Raw genomic sequence first — 21,705 nt, forward strand, 5'->3', positions numbered from 1 at the left:
GAGACCCCGCCCCTGAGGCTCCGCCCCGTGTTAGGTTGAGGCCGCCCCACTCAGCCGGGGGCTGCCATCGTTATAGCGGCATCCTTCCGCGGGTCCGGAGGCAGAGCCACGTTTTCTCTTCCTGTCTGGGAAAAAGACCATAGCTGAAAAGGAAGGCGGAGGGAGGAGAAGTCGGAAAGGGCTGATGAACGGAGCGTTCTGAGGAGACTGCGACGCCGCGGCAGTCCCCGCCTCGGAGTTGAGCTCACTACCGCCTCGGTAGCTGTCATGGCCGCAGGGCCACGTGACTCCGGCTTGGCGCCGGCCTGGTTTCCCGTCACTCTGGTTCTGTAGTCTCGGTTCTCCGACTCTGTCTTTTTCTCGCTTGTGGACTCCGATATTGCCTTTCTTCCCTTAGAAGAACTGCTGTACCGACTCTGAGAAACTTGGTAAGTATGTCAGAGGATGGGTGTTTCCCAGTAATACCCCCCCCGGGGTTTCCCCGGAGTCCCAAGCAATAGGATCACCCCCTTTTACGTTAGTCTCCATAGACTCCTGGACAGTCGACCAAAAAGCTCCTTCTAATGCCTTGAAACAAACGACAGAAAGAAAACCATATTGGGCCCCACAAATCAGTGGCATTAACAACAGCTAGCCCGTCGCATCCTCTTGCCCCGCATCTCCATTGGTCATAGGAGAGCGTATAATGCAAGCTAAACTGGGGTTCATTCGGCCGCCGTCTGCCCATCTCTCCCGGGTTGACAGTATCGGCTTTCCACCAAAATGCCTGTTTAGAAAGGGGCACTCAAGTGTTAGCGCTTGCGCACAGTCGCTGCCGCCGCCAAGAAAGGGACAGGGCACGGGAGGAAGAGGCTGGGTGGTAAACAGGAAGTGGATCCTCAGAGCTCGGGGGCGGCGCTCAGGTAGGTTCCTCCGGGGACTCGGGGCCTCCGGAGTAGGGGTCCCTTGTCAGGAACTGGAGTCCTCTTGTGGAAGTGTGTTAGCTAACAGCTTCGATCCGAGTGATGTGTTGGTGGCTCTAAAGGCACCCTTGTCCCTGTGGGTGGGTGTGTCGTTTTTCTGTCCCACCCTAGGGACTCCCGCAAACTGAAGAGCACTGAGTCGCAGGAGGGGAGATGGGGCAGGGGCAGAAACGTACCCTCTTCTTTCCTGAGGTAAAGACATGCAAAACTTAAGACATTTTCATCCAGCAAGTGGGAGGCCGCTTTAAAAGAAATATATCTGTAGATTTGCTTTCGCAGCATCTAGTGCTCAGTGTGACATTAACGCTAAGGTTTTATTTATAGGCACATAGATGTTGTATTAGGCTATGGAGATTTATGTGGGAGATGTGTAGATGATGATATTTTCTGAAAGAACTCGTTAAATGTTTTGAGTCCTAAATAAACCTGCTCAGTTTTTCGTTGCATTCTGTATTCATTAATGTGATGCTCCTCAAAACCGGTTTTTCATGAATAAATAAATTGCATAAAGGAAGCACTTAATGTAGGCATTTCATACACTGCACAGCCCACATTATTTTTTAATAATAGAAAACGTCGATTGTCCGGCTTGTACAGTGCCTTCAAATTAAGTAAACCTTATCAGAATTACTTCTCTCGTTACTTCCTGGAATCTAATTGCCATGTTTAAGTCTTCGCCTTGGCTTTCTCCATATTATTTGCTGCACTACCCACCCAAGGGCATTTAGACAAGACATATGCTGCTTTTTTTTTTAAACGTGGAAGGCGTCGAACTTTTTTTTTTTTTTAGTTGACATCTCACTTAGGTAGTTTTTAAAGTTTTTTTTTCCCCTTTTTTGAGACAGGATCTTACCCTGTCGCCCAGACTAGAGTACCGTAGGGAGATCAGGGCTCACTGCAGCCTCTATCTCCCGGGCTCAATGGAGCCTTCCCCTTCAACCTCCCCAGTCGCTGGAACCACAGGCATGGCTACCATACCCGGCCAATTTTTGTGGAGACGGAGTCTTACCGTGTTGCCCAGGCTGGTCTCAAACTTCTGAGCTCAAGCGATCCAACCACCTCGGCCTTCCAAAGTGCTGAGATTAAAGGCATGCGCTACCGCGCCTGGCCCAGTGTTTTCATTTTTATAATAGAATGTGTTTGTCAAGTATTATATTAAATTTTTATTTTAAGAATAATCTTTAGCTATTTTTTGGAAAGTACATTTTACCATAGAACACATGCTATAACCAGTCCACTGTTGTCAGCAATATTTTAGAAATACAGCAATTCCCTTAAAACTTACTACAAGTAGCCTTAGCAGTATAGTCAGGGTTACCATTTGAACCCCTTTTGGAAATTACATTCATCTGGTCCTGTGCCCTTTTACTTGCAGTTGTCCAACCAAAATCTAGTACTTTGCGATTCAAAAGTGTAGTCTGGGGACCAGCATCATCAGCATCTCAGGTCCTACCCCAGTCTATTGAATTAGAGCCTGCATTTGACAAAACCACCCACCCCCAGATGATTTTTATGTGTTTTAGAGTTTAAACATTACTACTCCTAAATAGATGTGTTAAGATTGAAGTTATTGTGGGCAGATTTTCAAATGCTGTTCTGCTTTTTTTTAATAGGCCTGATCTGAATATAGACTGCCATAAATAGACAGTTAAACCAAGAGTGAGGCCGGGCATGGTGGTTCATGCCTGTAGTCCCAGCACTTTGGGAGGCCCTGGCAGGTGGATCACTTGAGGTGAAGAGTTTGAGACCAGCCTGGCCAGCATGGTGAAACCCCATATCTACTAAAAATAGAAAGATTAGCCGGGCATGATAGCACATGCCTGTAGTCCCGACTACTTAGGAGGCTGAGGCAGGAGAATTGCTTGAACCTAGGAGGTGGAGGTTGCAGTGAGCTGAGATCAAGCCACTGCACTCCAGCCTGGGCGACAGAGGGCGATTCTATCTCAAAAAAGAAAAAACAAGATTGATTGTGACAATGAAGCATTTTATTTGTATATTACATATATATTTTATGCATGATAGTTATGTATAAAATCTGCATGTACTGTAAACTTTTAGAAATAACTTTATACTATTTACCTTGTTTATTAAATATTTTTAATTTTTGTACATTTTTTACTTTTTTGTCTATAGAAAACATCTGGAGAAAATGACCCATTGGTTTCATAGGAACCCATTAAAAGCCACAGCTCCTGTGTCTTTTAATTACTATGGTGTAGTCACTGGCCCTTCTGCTTCAAAAATATGCAAGTAAGTTCATTGATTGAACCACTCTTAGATGCAAGGTACTTATTTTGGTTCCGTGGTCAGTACAGAAATATGTAACACACTGTTTCTAACTTTAAGTTCCTTATACATTTATAAATGGCATGTGAAGAGTTAAATCAGATTATTTAAACTTTGTCAAGTCTTCTAGGATTGGATCCTTAATTTTAGATCAGTAAATGAGTCCCAGAGAGGCTAAAGCAATCAGAGTAAAACAGTTAATCTATGTATTACAACATTACGAGAGACTCCACAAAGTAGTATATGGGCATTTTTATTTTTTTTGAGATGACTCTTGTCACTCAGGCTGGAGTGCAATGGCTTCATCTCGGCTCAATGCAACCTTTGCTTCCTGGGTTCAAGCTATTCTCTTGCCTCGGCCTCCCAAAGTGCTGGGATTACAGGCATGAGCCACCACACCCAGCTGTATAGGGACATTTTAAATTGGCCACATAGTGAACTTGTGGAGTTCAGAGCAGGGAGAGAGATCCCTGTGACCTGAAATGGCCTTTAGAGTATTCATATAGGGATAGGCCTTGAATGTATTGTATGGCTTAGACTAGGGGTTGGCAAACTGTGTCCTATGGGTTTGGGCCACTGCATGTTTTTATAAATAAAGTTTTATTGGAACACAGCCAGCCCCACATTTATTGACATATTGTCTATGCCTGCCTCTGGCTGCTTTCCTCTACAACAGCAGAATTAAATAGTGCCAATGGATACCTCATTACCAGAAAAGCCTGAAATGTTTACTATTCGGTGCTTTCCAAGAAAATATTTGGATATTCCTGATTTAGATTGTCAGAGGGGAAGGGAGAAGGTCATTTCTGTCAGGAAAACCTTTATGCTAATGATAGTAAGTAGAGCAATTTGGCTGAAACAAAAGATATAAATGCAAAAGATGTTTTGAAGGAGGAGTCAATGGATCTGATTGACTAATTTGCCTTGGGAGGTTGAAAAGGATTCAGTCTATATGAGATACAGACATTGGTGGTACTAATAAAGAAAAATCTGAAGAGTTGCTGCTTTTATGGGAACAAGTGATTAGAACAAAAGATAGGGTAATTGGCTTAATCTAAACCAATGGTCAGCAAACTTTTTTTTAAGCTACATCATATTGATTTTAGGCTTTGTGGGCCACATACAGTCACTATTGCATATTCTTTGCCCATTTTTATAACCCGTTAAAAATGTGAAAACCATTCTTAGTTTGAGGGCTGAATAAAAATAAGCAGTGGGATATACAAAAAACAGTTACAGTTTGTAGTTTGGCAACCCTTGATCTAGACTCCTGGAGGCTAGTCCCAGCTTAGCTGTTTTATCTGTACCATTGGGCAAGTCCCTTAACTTCTTTGGGCCTAATTTCTAATCTATAAAATGAACAGCCTAAATTAAATATATCTGCGGTACATTTTCTCAAATCTGTAAGACGAATATAACTATACAAGTTGAGCTGTAGGTGATGATCAAGCATCTATATGGAAATAGCTAGCAGATTATTTTGAGTGCAGAATAGGCTTTAAGGATTCAAATTTCTTCCTAGTTTAGAAGTTGAGTCACATATTTCCAGCTTCTAGATAAATACCTCAAACAATGATTAATTCATAAGATAGCCAGTCACATTTTTAGCCAGCTATTTGTAATTGGTGATACATGCATACTTTCTTAGAATATGCCTCCTTAGAGTTAGTACCAATGAGTAAGTACTACATCTAGACTATTTAGGATTTTTAGTCTGTGCACTCTTCTAAACATCACTGCTACGTTATAGTCCAAAGCTTAAAATTGAAAACTTTGTATTCTTCCACTCAGCAGGTAATTTGAATACATGCTTGATCCTAGGCACCTACCAAATTCTGGATATATAGCCTCCACTCTCTTGGTACTTAACATTTAAATTTAGTCTTCTTTAATGGTTTACACATTTCAACGGTCTTTGGTCATATCCATGTAATATAATTTCGGAAGCTAATTGCCTTCTGGATTAGATTTGGAACTGGAACAAAACCAAGGGAAAGCTAACAATGGAGATCTAGGAATGGATATAGTTGAAGCTATACTAATAGATGAAATCTCAAAAGAGAGAGAACCAGAAAGCCAAAGACTGAACATTTCTGGAGTTGGGGATGAAAAAGAGACACAGAAAAAAATATGAAAAGAACTTTAGAGATAAGGGGAGCACCTAGAAAATTTGGTATTATTGGAATCAAAGGGGAAAATAATTTCAAGAAGGAAAAGGTGGATCTACAACATTTATTGCTGTAGAGAAGTAGAGGAGAATGTAGATTAGGGAGCAGTTTTAAAATAACTAATGGCCACATGTTTTACATATTCTTTATGTATTATACAATGCAGTTTCATTTTTAACATATTTTTATGCAGTATATTTTCACATTTGTGTGTTTTATGTCAGATTTAGAAATTTTAAGGTGATATTAAAATGATACACAGATGTGTTAAATTTTCGTTTTTCAAGAAACTTATTGTAAACTGTTTAGTTTTTTACTCATTCTTAATTATTTTCCCGCGTCTTAAATGCATGCATTTGTTTGATTGTTTTTTTAACTAAAACTTGCTGTATATTTTAACTATGTAATTGTATTCATTATTTGCCCCTTTAATTGGTCTGAGTTTATTTTAGTACAACTTTTAAAGCAGTTGTTATTAGAAATTTTATCTCTAGATTTAGTCCTAATTAAATTCATTTCTGTGTGTTTGGTAATCCTTTAGATGAGGTAAGGGGTGGGTGGGTGGGTGTGTGTGTGTGTGTGTGTGTGTGTGTGTGTGTGTGTGTGTTTTAAAGCTTTTAGGTTGAAACCTGGAAGCCACTTTTATGTAGATTGATTGCAATACAGCTAACTTTACTGTCTCTTTCTGTCTCTTGTAAGTGACTTGAGATCATCCAGGGCACGACTCCTTGAACTGTTCACTGATTTGAGCTGTAATCCAGAAATGATGAAGAATGCAGCAGATTCATATTTTTCACTTTTACAAGGTAGTTATTTATATGAACTTGAGGGTTTTTTTTTAACAAAAAGGTCTAGAAGTTTACATTTAGTTCTTTGACTTTTCAGATTTGATTAGTTTACTCTTCCAGACTATATTCTTTGGAAAAGTGCAAGAAGTTTTATTCAGACACCTGGAAAAGTAATCTGAAAATTTTTCCAAACAGAGCACTCAGTATTTCTTCTAAAACTTAAATGTCTTGTATTTTTCTATAGGTTTTATAAATTCTTTGGATGACTCTACCCAAGAAAGCAAGTTACGATATATTCAAAATTTCAAGTGGACCGATACATTACAAGGACAGGTTCCAAGGTAAGCAACACTAAGGTAGTACTAAATTGGAGCCAGTTTTTGTAACTGTTTAGCCAGTGGTTAACTCATAGCCTCTGTGTTTAAAGAAGAAAAATACAGGTCTGCTCAGCATTTTCTCTTACCAGGAAATTAATTAAAAGCATTTGACCTCAATCCTAGTACATAGTAAATGAAAATGTAATTTGTTTCTCCCAACCAAATCTATTTTCGAGGTAATCAATACAAATGTTAACTACAGTTGAACAGCCTTGACCTTTAGTAACACACAAAGGATGGTCTGAGGATTAAGAACCCAAACTGACATTCCACATGTGCCTACATTGAAGCTGAGCAGAATTTAAGTTTTTCCCTTACTTCTCTTTTGCTGATGGATACTTCATTCTTCCATTAGTCTTTCTCTGTCTCCTTTCTCTCCAATTTCATACTCTTGATTCATAGTATATGCTTCTTCTTTATCTCTCTTCCCTCTTTCTACTCTTTTTAAAAACTTCCTTTCAGAGCTTTACTTATCACTTACTTGAAACTATTTATGTGATGAAGACCTTAAGTCATACAAAATATTCAGCACAAACGAGACTTCTACGTTACTTTATTCTTGATTGCTACTTAGTCAATAGAAATAGTGTTGTGAGTATATCTATTCTGAAAAATATTTTTTCCATTATAGTTACTATGACTACTACTTATATGTGGTGTCATAGAAATGGAGTGTTTGGAAACAAGGGATATTGACATAAATGAAGGATTATAAAGGAAGAGAGTTGTTCATGAGACTTCACATAAATTAGCCAATCTGTCCTATTATTTAAAGGTAAAGTTATAAGTTAGACATGTTCACTAGATCACCAGATGTAATTCATTTGATAGCTTCAGTGCAGGAAAGAATAAGCTATTAAATAATGTATTAAATTTTTTTCAGGAGGATAAAACTGTTTTGAGAAGTTTGTTCATAACTCATATTTTGATATTATGATCTATACTAAACAAGACAGTTTAGAAATTACTTTTTAATGACTACATATTTTATAATACTTTTTTTTTTTTTTTTTTTTTCATTTAAAAAGTTACCATACCTCCATTTCTCTTAAGACAGGGGCAACATCCAACTAAAAAATATTATTTTGTAGTAAGTATGTTTAGTAGTATATCCACCTTTTTGTGAAATATTAATTGGCTTGGCAATTCAAAATCTTTTAGTTTGTACAAGTTTTCTACAAATGTACATTTCATGTGCATTTGTTCCTTTTCTAGGTGTCAGAATTAAAAAAAAACATTTTTTTTTTTTTGAGACATTCTCACTCTCACCCAGGCTGGAGTGCAGTGGTGTGATCATGGCTCATTGCAACTGCCACCTCCCGGGATCAACAAGTAACTAAAAAATACAAAGTAGGGTGATAATTCTTGTTTCTTCTTTTTGTGTAGCTTTTCTGTGTCTTAGTATTACATGTGTAAAATAAGGACATTCTGCTTTCTTCATTAGTTGAGATAAATGAGATCTTGTATAAAACATTTTCAGGTTCTTTTAAGAACAATAGTGAATATACATTGGTGTGAATATCTTATTTGCTTGATATGCTTTTGCCATCTTTATTTCATACTTAGTAATAGAATCTAAAGGAAACAAGGTATAAAATATACTTGTTCAGGACATTTTTCTGGAATACTGATTGGCTAGGCATTCAAAATTTTGTACAGTTTGTCTTCAGCTTGCTTTTTGCCCTTCTTTTCCTTGATTTCTTTTTTACATACCATCTGCTCCAGTCAAGCTCATTGGGTCACTTCTATCAGAAAATTTTTCATACTCTTTTTACGCTTGGATAGCATCGTTTCCTCACCTAGGATGTCCTTTTGCTTCCCTTCTAGTCATCTTTCCAGGGACAGTTCAAATGTTTATGTATCGTTAAACCTTCTTAATTATTCTAGCCTTAAACAATATCTCCTCTGAATTTTGTTTTTCTGAAATGTTGTATAACAGCCACACCTTTGAGAATCTACTGAGTACTTCTTAAAAATAGAGATTCTAAGCCCCATTCCAGGCTTTCCGACTCTGGGATTAAGACCCAGAAATCTGTACTTTAAAAGCTACTCTATGTACAGTAAACTTTGGGAACTCCTATTCCCATGCTTATTATGAAGTACATAGTACCTTCTGGACCATTATACTTAGCCATTTGTAGTTAAATACCTGTATGTCTCATCTCCCCATCTATATTAAACACAACCATTCTCCTTATACATACCAGTTAGCATATACTTCTTTGTAATTTTGAGTTGGATGTCCAATAGGCTTTATGCTGTGATGTCTCGATAATTGACAGGACTTAATGATCATGTTTATAATTCCAGTGCCCAGCAGGATGCTGTTTTTGAATTAATTTCCATGGGATTTAATGTAGCTTTATGGTATACCAAGTATGCTTCAAGACTGGCTGGAAAAGAAAAGTAAGTTAAAAGGAGAAGATTATGTGCATCTGCATTATTTTTCAAGTATATGGATCTTCACTATTTTAAAAATCTGTTGTAAAAAGTACAACTTTGGACAAGTGAAGGATTACCTTATAATGTTAGTATTTTGAGTATCAGAATTATGGCACCTATTGTTAAAAGGTAAAAGAAATTTTAATAGCCTTGTCATGTGGAAGGTCTTGCTAAGTAAGACCCCAAATTGAAAAACCATAATGTAAAAGCATGAGTATTAACTATATAAAAGGATCATAAACAGAGTTAAAAAACAAATGGCAATATTGGTCAAAAACATTGCAATTCATTTGATAAATTATTTGCCTTTATAACATATACTCTTATAAATCAGGAGAGAAAACGCTATCAAATCAACTGAAAAGCAAAGGACATAAACAGGCAATTCACAGAAGACAAATACAGAAGGCTTATATTATGTGAAAAGATATTTTGAAGGATTAAAGAACTTTCCCTAGTGTGCTCTTTCTTTTTTCTCTTTCACCCTTTGGCTTACCTTAAAGGTAATACAAAGGCAATACAATTTTTTAATAGCTATAATAGATATAGAAATAGGAACCTGTCAAATTATGGTTTATCCATATATGGGAATAATATGTAACATTTGAAAATGAGGTCAAATTGTATGTGCTGATGTAAAATTACCTCTAAAGTAAATTAGGTGATTAAAAAAAGAGCAGAGTAATGATAATAGCTACCATTGTGTATCTGTGTGTTTCTTAAGCGTGTGTATGCATTAAGTGTGTAATATTTTGTCTTGTCTTACATGCACAAATGTCTGTAAGGAAAAATAAGAAGGCTTTGTCCGGATTTTGTTTTGTTTTGTGTTTTTTTGTAGAGGCGAGGTCTTACTATGTCTCCAAGGCTGGTCTCGAAATCCTGGCCTCAGGTGATTCTCCTGCCTTGGCTTTCCAAAGTACTGGGATTACAAGCGTGATCCGCCATGCCTGGCTGCAGATTTTACCCTCAGTCAGGGTCTCTCTTTTTTCATTTGTAGTATCTTTTGGAGACGTATCGATATGTTTTGTCATCTTAATGTTATCTTTTTGTCATATACTTGTTTTCAAGACCTTTTTATGGAATAGTCATTGGCTTGGCATTCAAAATATTTTAGTTTGTACAGGTTTTCTACAAATATATATTTCATGTGCGTTTGTTCCTTTTCTAGGTGTCAAAATTAAATTTTTTTCTTTTTTGAGACATTCTCACTCTGTCAGCCAGTCTGGAGTGCAGTGGTGTGATCACGGCTCATTGCAGCTGCTGCCTCCCAGGTTTAAGTGATTCTCGTGCCTCAGCCTCCTGAGTAAATGGGATTACAGGTGCCTACCACCATACCCAGCTACTTTTGGTATTTTTAGTAGAGACAGCGTTTTGCCATATTGGCCATGCTTGTCTCGAACTTCTGGCCTCAAGCCATCTGCCCACCTTGGCCTCCCAAAGTCCTAGGATTACAGGCATGAGCCACTGTGCCCAGCCTCAAAATTAGATTTTTTTGAAAGGAAGAAAACTAGCCGTGAGAAACATAAATGACTACTTTGGATGTATAATAATGTATTGGTTGTTGTGTTTTAATACCGGAAATGGAATTCATCCTCTAACTAATGTAACCCCTATCTTTAAGTATAACAGAAGATGAAGCAAAAGAAGTTCATCGAAGCCTAAAGATTGCAGCTGGGATTTTTAAACATTTAAAGGTAAAACACACAAAAAACATTATCTGTTCTTAATGTTTTAATCCTTGAATAATTTTTTTTGGGGGGGCATACGGAGGAAGAATTGTTTCATTATATTAAAAAGTTAATATGTGTTCTGTCTTCCTTATGTATGTTATTGAAGAGTGCAGCCAGTTACTAAATATTAAATGTCTCCATTTTTGTTTTAAAAACCAGTGACTTTTACAATTAGAAAAATTAAGCTGTAGTGCTCTGCTTATTTTTCTGTCTTTGAAAGGATAGGAGAAAAGAAAGCAGAATCATTGATGGTTCTTACCCACTTCTCTACAGAAGTTACCAGGAGCAGTTCTGACTCTGCAAAACTGAACTTCTAATTGTAGTCTCTGTATCTCACTGAAAACATTAGAGGGACAATGAGTGCACTCTGGTTGTTTTAAATTGCCTGGAGATGTGATGGGAATTAGGAGAAAGAATATTGTGTCTTTTAAACAATTTCCCCTACTTCATTCTAATTAAATCACTTTATTGATGGCCTCCTAGAGGCCAGTGTTGAATTTTTTCATGTTACATTAAGATGCTTTTATAGTGATTAAAAAGCTGTAATACTGAATTAGGTGTAGAATTATAGTGGGTTTTTTTTTCCTTTATATCTTTTTTTTTTTTTGAGATGGAGTCTCGCACTGTCGCCTGGGCTGAAGTACAGTGGCACCATCTTGGCTCATTGCAACCTCCGCCTCCTGGTTTCAAGCGATTCTCCTGCCTCAGCTTCCCGAGTAGCTGGGATTATGGTTGCCTGCCACCACGCCCAGCTAATTTTTTCTATTTTTAGTAGAGACAGGGTTTCACCATGTTGGCCAGGCTGGTCTTGAGCTCCTGACCTTGTGATTTGCCCTTCTCGGCCTCCCAAAGTGCTGGGATTACAGGCATGAGCCACTCCGTCTACCCTCTTTATATCTTTAATTATTAATATGAATCAACAATTCAGGCTATCCTGCAAAAAGAATTTTGGTTACTATTTCAGTTGACATTTTTCAAAATGATAGTGTGACTTACATATCTCAGCAGTTTATCATGACTTAAATTTTGTTCTTGAATTTCTTGTTCTTACAAAAGCTGAGTTTTAGTATATAGGAAATTTTATTCTTTATAAGCTTACCATTGTTAGTTTTTATAGTTTTTGTTTGTACCCTAAATTTCCGCTAAGTCTCCAAAGTGAATGTCTCATAACTTCTATTTTCATCATCTCTAAGAACTGGATTAAAATAAAATTTGGCTGCTTTTTGTCTTTTGTTGTTGTTCTCAGGAAAGTCATATCCCAAAACTCATTACACCTGCAGAAAAAGGAAGAGATTTAGAGTCACGACTCATAGAAGCATATGTTATCCAATGTCAGGCTGAAGCTCAAGAAGGTATCCTAAATATTGTAAGATTGTTTTAAATGAAAGTCTATATTGGCATTTAATTCCTCTTTAAAAATCAGAGGTTGGGCACTATGGCTCACACATGTAGTCCCAGCACTTTGAGAGGCCAAGGTGGGCAGATGACTAAAGGCCAAGAGTTCAAGACCAGCCTGGGCAAGGTGGCAAACCTCATCTCTACAGAAAATTCAAAAATTAGCTGGGCATGGTGGCGCATGCCTGTAGTCCCAGCTTCTCACGAGGCTGAGGTGGGAGTGATGGCTTGAACCTGGGAGGTCAAAGCTGCAAGACCACGCCACTGCACTTCACCCTGGGCAATAGTGTGAGACCCTGCCTCAAAATAATTAATTAATTAATCAATTTAAATAAAAATCAGAATTATCTGGAATCAGGTTTTTAGATTTTGAGAAATTTTAGAATGAGGAATAAGTTTAGCATTAGCGTTTGCCTTCATTCTTAGCAGGAAAAAGTCTTATAGTTTAATGGCTCTTTTTAAGAGGATTTTGATTTCACATCATTTCTGACAGTACAACATTAATTCTTTAATTCATCTTTTCTTTCTCTAGTGTGCTCATTCTTTTTTCTCTTTTATCCTTTGGCTTACCTAAAGTCTTCACCTTTCAGTGGCAAGTAATAATGATACTAACGTGAAACAATACAGAAACTTTGTAGGCTTTCGTTTTTCTTTATTTCAAACTCTAGTGTTCCTCTGAAAATGGCTGGGATGGTGGCTCATGCCTGTAATCTCAAATCTCAGCACTTTGGGAGGCCGAGGCAGGAGAATTGCTTGAGCCTAGGAATTTGAGACCAGCCTGGTTAGTATAGCAAGACCTCCATCTCTACAGAAAAATTTTAAAAAATTAGCCAGGTGCCATGGCATGCACCTGTAGTCCCAGCCACTCAGGAAACTAAGGCAGAAGGATCACTCGAGCCCAGGAGTTTGAGGCTTCAGTAAGCCATGATCACACCACTGCACTCCAGCCTGGGTGACAGCAAGACACTGTCTCAAAAGAAAAAAAAGAATTTCCTGTTACATCATGCTGTTTTGTAATAGTGATTCACTGATTATTTATTTAAAGAAGTGGTGTCAGAACCAACAGGCTCAGTGTTTTCTATTTGTTAATGTTTGCATGTTCTATAACTTTGCATGTTAAAACATTTAACAAACTGTATTAAAATCACAGAGAGATTGTCAGACTGTCTTTTGCTATTATAATTGAATTTAGGATGAATGGAGTGAATTTAATTATAGATTCCCTTTTTTATGTTTGGTTACAGTAACAATTGCTCGAGCAATTGAACTAAAACATGCTCCTGGACTAATTGCTGCACTGGCGTATGAAACAGCCAATTTCTATCAAAAAGCTGGTAAGCTGCTAATTCTGTTGTTACATTTTTAGTCTTCAGATTTTCAGATTTATTTGATCTTTAATTAATGGGGACAAAACAAAAGATTTCTCATTCTGTCATTATTTGCAAAACTGGAGTAATATATATTATTTACCGCATTTAAAATAGAACTGTTCATATTTAATATGCTGCATAACTTCTAATGGAAGAGAAAACCAGTGATGTCTAATAAAATTATACAGCGTTTGGCTTAAAATTTTCTTTTGGTCTTTATAACAACCTTATAGTTACTCTTCTTATTTAGATAAGAATGTGAAATCCAGAGAGTTAACCTGACTAACCCATAATTTAACTGCTAGAAAGTGCGAGATTGGGACTAGAACACACTACTGCAATAAGCCTGTTAACTCTTCATTCACTTATTTAGGAAACATGCAAATTTTTTTTATGGGATGGTTACTATTTTTGTTGCTAAGGAGAGGCAATTAGAAAGGATTTGCAGTTGAGGGAAGGAGACAAACATGTAAACTCATTATTATATCCTGAAGTAAGATATCACGGCAGTGAATTAGAAATCTTAACAAGCTGGGCGTCCTAGAGAAGGACTCTAGAAGAAGATGCTTTAGCCTTATTGTGAAGTGTAAATAAAAGTCTTATGTTCCCTAGGAAGCTTTCAAGTTTGGGTGTAGAATTCTTTAGTAAGTACAAAGATAAGAAATAACTTAGTGCGTTCCGGAAACTTCAGACAGTTGCTCTTACCTGAAACACAGGATGAGTAGCAGGAGAAGAAGTTGAAAAAGTATGCATGCTTGGGATCAAACATTGGTTTGTAAGCCTTTGACCTTTCATTCTGTAGATATTTGGGACCTGTTAAAAGATTAGAAGGCTGACTTGATAGGATTTGAATTTAAGACAGGTCCCTATAGTTGCAGTATTAGAGATGGGCTTGCTACATGAAGGAGTAATAGGCTAGCTAACTTGACTTGGCACTTAAGAAATTCTTATAGTTTATGAAGGAAATGATGAAAGCTTTGACAAATACAGCAAAGTAGCAAATAGAGAGGAAAAAATAGATTTGAGAGATGTTTGCTACAAGGATATGGAGAGGAGAGGTGAAGAGGAGAGATGTTTGGTAGAAGGATATGGAGAGGAGAGGAGAGTATTCTATTTCTGACTTGAGTGACTAAACCACTGTTTGCTTTGCTATATTATATAATTTTTAAAAATTAGATAACATAGCAGTATAAACAATATTCCCTTTGAAGTTCTTGGTCACAATCTATTTTTATCATTATCTTAAAGTTGTATTAACCATCAAATCAAAGAGCTGCCATAGTATTTAACCAGTCTTGTGTAACTTAAAGTATAGATTTGGGAAAATCACTTCAAGTAAAGGTGTTTTTTTTTAAAAAGTTAATTTCTTGAGTCTTAGACTTGAATGGCATTCTTTCTGCTTTTAGCATCACAACACGTGAACTAAAAAGTCTTCTAGTGAATCAGGGTGAAATTATATTTTGCTTTTTAAAATGTAACTTTAGATCATACTTTATCCAGTTTGGAGCCTGCATATTCTGCTAAATGGAGAAAATATCTTCACTTGAAGATGTGTTTCTACACAGCTTATGTAAGTATTCATAATGCTAAAAAACAATGTAAATTATTGTCTCTCCAGCCCTTGGAGTGCCAGGTCTCTCATCTCACCAGAGCCTTCATTAGCATTTTACAAATAATGGACAGCTAACTCTTAGTAAATGTTTACTGAGAGTCAGTGCAACCATTGTGAACTAAAGTTGGTGGAAAGAGATGATGTAGCATTGTAGAAGTGGATTATAGCAATAGAATTACTGTTTGATTCAAAACCCACTTTTAGCATGCTTAATGAAATTATTGTTTCATCCTGTGCATTGAGAAACACATTTATTAATTCTAATATTAAGGCATACCACACAGTGTGGAATCACCTAGCTTGGTGAAGAATCGTCAATGAACATCATTTTGGAAGTTAAGCATCAGTCTGTTATACCTACTAAACTTAATTGTTTTTTTAATTAGAATATCATATGAGAGATCATCAAAAACCTTTTTCAGGTCTAAGTCGATAAGATTTCTTTTTTTTTTTTTTGAGACGGAGTTTCACTCGTGTTACCCAGGCTGGAGTGCAATGGCGCGATCTCGGCTCACCGCAACCTCCGCCTCCTGGGTTCAGGCAATTCTCCTGCCTCAACCTCCTGAGTAGCTGGGATTACAGGCACGCACCACCATGCTCAGCTAATTTTTTGTATTTTTAGTAGAGACGGGGTTTCACCATGTTGACCAGGATGGTCTCGATCTCTTGACCTCGTGATCCACCTGCCTCGGCCTCCCAAAGTGCAGGGATTACAGGCTTGAGCCACCACGCCCGGCGATAAGATTTCTTATATCTCCTCTTCCTCTGCATTAGCACAATAATTTCCTCCTTTATCTACTAATTCCTAAATTTTAAATTCAGATTTCAGCAAATAAGTTCTGCTCATTACGTGGTTAGAAGGCTATTTTGGCTCAAGACCTGATGTATTTCCATTTTTTCTATGAACAAAGGTTGGGGAAGAGCTTAATCAAGTAAAGCAATGTAAGGGATTACATTGATACTTCATTGTATGGAGGTATTAATTTATCTGATCAACACATAGAACAATAATAGGGGAAAGCATTTCGAAGGGAGAGAATGAATAAAAATGTGTTTATTTCATCAGGCTTACTGTTATCATGGTCAGACTTTATTGGCTAGTGATAAATGCGGTGAAGCAATCAGGTCTCTTCAAGAAGCAGAAAAATGTAAGTATTCCTGCCAAAATACTAACTCTTTTAAAAAACAAATGACTTTATCATAAAAGGGAATATGTGCTTAAAGAGATTTTGGCTGTGTTTATGAAAGGGAAATGGGAATGGATGAGAAAAGAAAAAAATGTTTCAAAAACCTAGAACCTGTAGAAAATACTCACCTTCTACTTACAGGATTATTATTGGTATTCGTATTATATTAAGAGCAGTAAATGTCTTACTACCTTCAACTTAAAGCCTTGTAGGTATAAATAGGCAGTGTTAATTATAATCAAAGACTTTATATCTCTTTCACATGTAGTATATGCAAAGGCAGAAGCACTGTGTAAAGAATATGGAGAAACCAAAGGACCTGGACCAACAGTCAAACCTTCAGGACATCTGTTCTTTAGGAAGCTTGGAAACCTTGTGAAGAACACCCTAGAAAAATGTCAGAGGGAAAATGGATTTATGTGAGTACAGCTTAATATTAGTTTAGTAATAATATATTGATTTATAATTATATTAAAATACTAATATTTTAGTAATATCATTTCTGTTAGTCTCTATTCCCAAAAGTTTTATGTTAAATAGCACTTACGGGCTAGGTGTGGTGGCTCACAACTGTAATCCCAGCACTCGGGGAGGCCAAGGCAGGTGAGTCCCTTGAGCCCAGGAGTTTGAGACCAGCCTGGGCAACATGGCAAAACCTGTCTATACAGAAAATACAAAGAAATTAGCTGGCCGTGGCGCACGCCTGTAGTCCAAGCTACTCAGAAGGGTGAGGTGGGAGAATCGTTTGAGCCTGGGATGTCCAGGCTGCAGTGAGCCATGATTGAGCCACTGCACTCCAGCGTGGGCAAGAATGAGACACTGTCTCCAATATATATAGTATTTACGTTTCACATTAGTTTCCTCTTTACATTAGTGATAAAGTTCAATTGTGTGGGGCCTTTTATTCTACTTTGGATGATAATATATAAAAGCAGACTTTAAAATTAAAACATTAGTTATTAACGTAGAGTTCATTTCATTAGGACACTCACATAGTGTCCTGATTTTCTCTTAACCATCCCTGCCATTCTTTCTCCATGTTTTAATGTATCTTCTCAACCTCCTTTGCATCTTCATCTCACTCTGGTTTCAGCTCTCAGCTTTTCTTGTTTTGTTTTTCAAGAGGTTTTCCATTATTAAATCAGTGTTTTTCCAACTGTAGATTACCATCTGTGTAGTTGGGTAGACTCAATCTTATTCCTGCTTTTATCTCCTTACATTCTTCCCTTTATATTCTTCATCTATACATACTGAGCTTTTCACTTCCTTCAACATGCCTAGTTCACCTTTAATCATTTCCTTTGGAAAGAGTCACTGAACTTAATTCTGGGTTAATTCCCCTTGTCTGCATTCTTACAGCACTCTATATCCATGGTAGCTCCAATACATTGCATTGTAATTGACAAAGTTTCTTGATTTTGTCACTTACTTATCTATATGAGGCAGAAAAACCTCTTATTCATGATTAAAATGTCATTGTCCCAAACAGGACCTTGAACATAGTAGGCTCTCAAATAATGAACAAATGAATGAATTGCTATTTAAATTACTTTTTGCAGTTACTTTCAAAAAATTCCAACAGAAGCCCCACAGCTGGAACTCAAAGCAAATTATGGTCTCGTAGAGCCTGTACCTTTCGAATTTCCTCCTACAAGTGCTCAGTGGACACCAGAAACATTGGCTGCATTTGATCTCACCAAAAGACCCAAGGATGACAGTGTATGAGATTGGTTTTTGTTTTGTTTTGTTTTTTGCTTTCATTACCAAAAGTTTAAAAGAAAATTCAGAGTTAGCATTTTGATATTTTTCTTTATTTAAATAGATACATATCTTTGTCTAAATGCTAAGTTAGATAGTTATAGTGCTTAGTATAATCTGTGGTAGAACACTCTCAGAGATAAGACCTCTAGGCCTTATGTCTTCTGAATAATGACATTCTTTTCAACACATTATCTTGCCTCTTTACAACTTGTCAGTACCACCTTTAAAAAGTGTGGGAGAAAAGATCATCCATGTTTATATTGCTATAGCAATACTCTGTTTTTGTTTAACAAATTGCAGAGCGTTTGAGGATTTGGCCTAATTACAGTATTCTATGAATCCAGGAATAAAATAAGAATACTTTTATTTATTGCTATCTAAGTACATCTTGGTGTTCTAAATCAAATGATAAATTAAGTGGAAATTTTGAGGTCTAACTACCAAAAGACTAGGGATCTGTGACGAATGAATGAAAATTATTTTATAGCCATTGCTCCTTCCTTGAAATTGGGTTTTGTTTATATAATTTCCTTCCCATATTAAAATTTGTTCCTTAAAATAACTGTCTTTATATTCTGATCAACTATGAAATAATGCCCTAAGAGATAGCCTATTAATGTCATAAGTTATATCTAACCTTTAGGGTTCTACATGTATAGATAGACCACTTAGAAAAGAATATGTAGTAGGAGTACCCTTAGCTTGATTTTTGCCTACCAAACTAGGTTTTGATCTTTACTGAAATGTTGCTTTCTGATTATATCTTAAAATGAATTGGTCTGTAGTTTCTGGAATAGCTTTGTCAGTATCCGTGTTATATAATTTAATATAACATCTTTTAAAAGTCTGAATGGAAAAGATTTAGTGTTTGTTTTCTCAGTCTTCATTTATGTACTTAAACTGTATTTTCTTTTTTTTTCTCCCTAGACTAAACCCAAACCAGAAGAAGAAGTGAAACCTGTGAAAGAACCAGATATCAAACCTCAGAAGGACACTGGGTGCTACATCTCCTAAAATACAATTTGCACTTAGAATTTCTCTAGCCGTAGATAAGATAAACCACAGAGTTGCAGCTCTTATTTCTCAAAATGATTTCTCTGAAGCTTGTAGAATAACTATTGCATTCAGAGGGTATCTGCCTTCAGCTTGTTCTTGATTTTTAATACAGGAGGTGTTTGTTGCTTTGTTTTCAGATTCTCCTTTTTAATCAGGACAACATTTGGAAGATTTTATTGTGCCTCTAAAGGGTATATTTGGGGGTTGGGTCTTTTTGTTAAACTCTGGATAGTAATAAGTTTCAGGTCAATATAGGGCCAAATTCTGGTTTCAGGTACGTTTTTTTCTTTTTTCTTTTCTTCTTCTTTTTTTTTTTTGAGAGAGAGTCTCCCTCTGTCGCCTAGGCTGGAGCGCAGTGGCATGATCTTAGCTCACTGCAACTTCCACCTCCTGGATTCAAGTGATTCTCCTGCCTCAGCCTCCTGAGTAGCTGGGATACATGCCACCATACCCAGCTAATTTTTGTATTTTTAGTAGAGACGGGTTTCACCATGTTGGCCGGGCTGGTCTTAAAGATTTGGCCTAAATTCAGTATTCTGACCTCAGCTGATCCACCCACCTCCCAAAGTGCTGGGATTACAGGTGTGAGCCACCGCCCCAGCCTCAGGTATGTTTTTCTATTTACACACACAAAATTTATTTTCCTTCCTCTTACTTGATATCAGAAGAATGACAGGAATCAGTTTTTAACAGAGATAGTTTTTCCACTTTTCCATTGTGTTAATCAGAGCACAGACTTATGTTCACAGTCATTTATCTTTTCTGATGGGTGGAAAAATTGGCACTTACAGTTGAAGATCAGACAACCATCACACCAAGTCCTTTACATATATTAGAATCAATAATTTACTCAAAAATCAGTGTTTATAGGTATATTGGGACCTTTAAGAACTTATCCCTATTCCAGTAGCCCTGTGCTTCATTCAGTATCAGTTACCCTGCACTGATTTTTACAAATATCTTTTCTAGTGGGTTTTTTACTTAGAGGACAGAACTTTGTAATAGCTCTTAATGTTTATACATAAGAAAAGACAGAATGGAAAATGTTTTTTGAAGTCAAATATTGCATGATGTAAAGAAAAAAAACTAAAATGAGATAGGTTGTCCTGAATTACACTGGTAACTCTCTACTTCTTTATTAAAGAAGTTATAGTAAAATGCCTTGGTTACCTGATTTCAGTGTACATTTGTTTTTACATTTGGTTTTCTGATAATATCCTGTCAGAATCATATTTCTTTAGGCCAAAGGCCATAGCAAAAACATAGAGAACAAATATAGATACAATATGATCTTAAAAATAGATTGTAACAGTTGAAACAATTAGTTTACTGTGTATGCAAATTTGGGAAATAGTGGATGCATAATACTTAAACAGAAGTCACACATCTGTAGGCTTAACTTTTGATTATTCTCTTGGGGCATTAGATAATTTTTCTAGCATAAGTGACAGATTGATTCACTTAATATAAATAATATAAGTAGCATACACTAAAAGCTTACTGTGTGCCAGATGCTGTGCTGGACACTAAACGTAGATAAGCCATTGAATCCACAGCAGCCCTGTGAGAAACAAGTAAAATCTGCATAAAGTGTTGAGATAGGAATACACATTTCATTATGAAAAATGAGTAGATTATGCCTATCTGAATCAATATTGCATTCAAATAAGTAATTAATTATATATCATAGTTTACATTCCTTAAAAAAAGGTAGATAAACTCAGTGAGGTTTTTTCTTAACATATGAAATACTAAATACTGCTTGCAGTATAATATTAATATTTGAAGCTGCAGTTTCCGGAATAAGTGGAGTAATAACTAAACAGACATTTAATTTTATTTTAATATCTATGGAAAAAATACTTTATTAAATCTCACTGCATTTTCTGTTGTCTTTTTTACAGAATCACTTGTCTGTTTGTTGTGTGCCACTTACTGACAAAACGTTAAACAGTACTTGATGCCAGCTCTTTACTCTCTGGCTTGTGGGACCTACTTCTCTTAGATACTTGTGCTTCTTAATCTACTTACTAAATTTTCACATTGACATTTTTGGGGATGATACTATCATATATGAAATGGAAAATGTAATATGCTCAGTGCTTCTGTAAAATGAAGCGGTACTGGTATTACTTTAAATCAGTAGGCATCTTTGACATGAGCAGATAAATATTTTGTTGACTAAAGTATCCCATGATATATAATGTTTTTTGAAATGTTGTTGGAAATTAATCAATTGTATAGAAATTACATGAAGGTTATAGAGAGATGTAACTATTTGTGTTTACTATTATATGCTTTTCGTACTGGGCAGTGACAACTAACATGTCACTTCTACTCAAAGTGTATAATGGGGTTGTCTATTTATGAAAATAAAAGTAATTTTACTTACAATTTCATTGAGATCTCGTTTTTTGATATTTTTATACTTACTGAGCCAGTAACAGCTAAGACAGTGCAAAATCATTGTTCATGGTAATGTTTTAAAATGACAGATAACCAGGCATGGTGGCTCATGCCTATAATCCCAGCACTTCAGGAGGCTGAGGCGGGAGGATTGCTAGAGCCCTA

The 21,705-nt window shown here is 36.6% G+C and overlaps 1 protein-coding gene across 4 annotated transcripts; it reads left to right on the top strand.

The window, feature by feature from the left end:
* The first annotated feature begins 37 nt into the window (after positions 1-37).
* Positions 38-21,533, top strand: BROX (BRO1 domain and CAAX motif containing). 4 transcript variants are annotated; one of them, XM_032289331.1, is made up of 13 exons: positions 49-428; positions 3,096-3,212; positions 6,116-6,222; positions 6,449-6,545; positions 8,892-8,987; positions 10,645-10,717; positions 12,000-12,105; positions 13,393-13,482; positions 15,003-15,088; positions 16,197-16,278; positions 16,586-16,736; positions 17,877-18,036; positions 19,006-21,533. In XM_032289331.1, the coding sequence occupies exons 2-13, from the start codon at positions 3,112-3,114 to the stop codon at positions 19,090-19,092; spliced, it is 1,236 nt and encodes a 411-aa protein (XP_032145222.1). In that variant the 5' UTR covers positions 49-428; positions 3,096-3,111; the 3' UTR covers positions 19,093-21,533. The 4 variants fall into 4 exon arrangements, with proteins under 4 accessions (XP_032145224.1, XP_032145222.1, XP_032145225.1 ...); XM_032289332.1 differs by lacking the exon at positions 49-428 and adding an exon at positions 797-902; XM_032289333.1 differs by lacking the exon at positions 8,892-8,987 and having other exon boundaries at positions 38-428.
* Positions 21,534-21,705: the final 172 nt, after the last annotated feature.

This window comes from Sapajus apella, unplaced genomic scaffold (genome assembly GCF_009761245.1).
Source record: "Sapajus apella isolate SASKATOON/1434 unplaced genomic scaffold, GSC_monkey_1.0 scaffold22, whole genome shotgun sequence".
NCBI classification, from domain to species: Eukaryota; Metazoa; Chordata; class Mammalia; order Primates; family Cebidae; genus Sapajus; species Sapajus apella.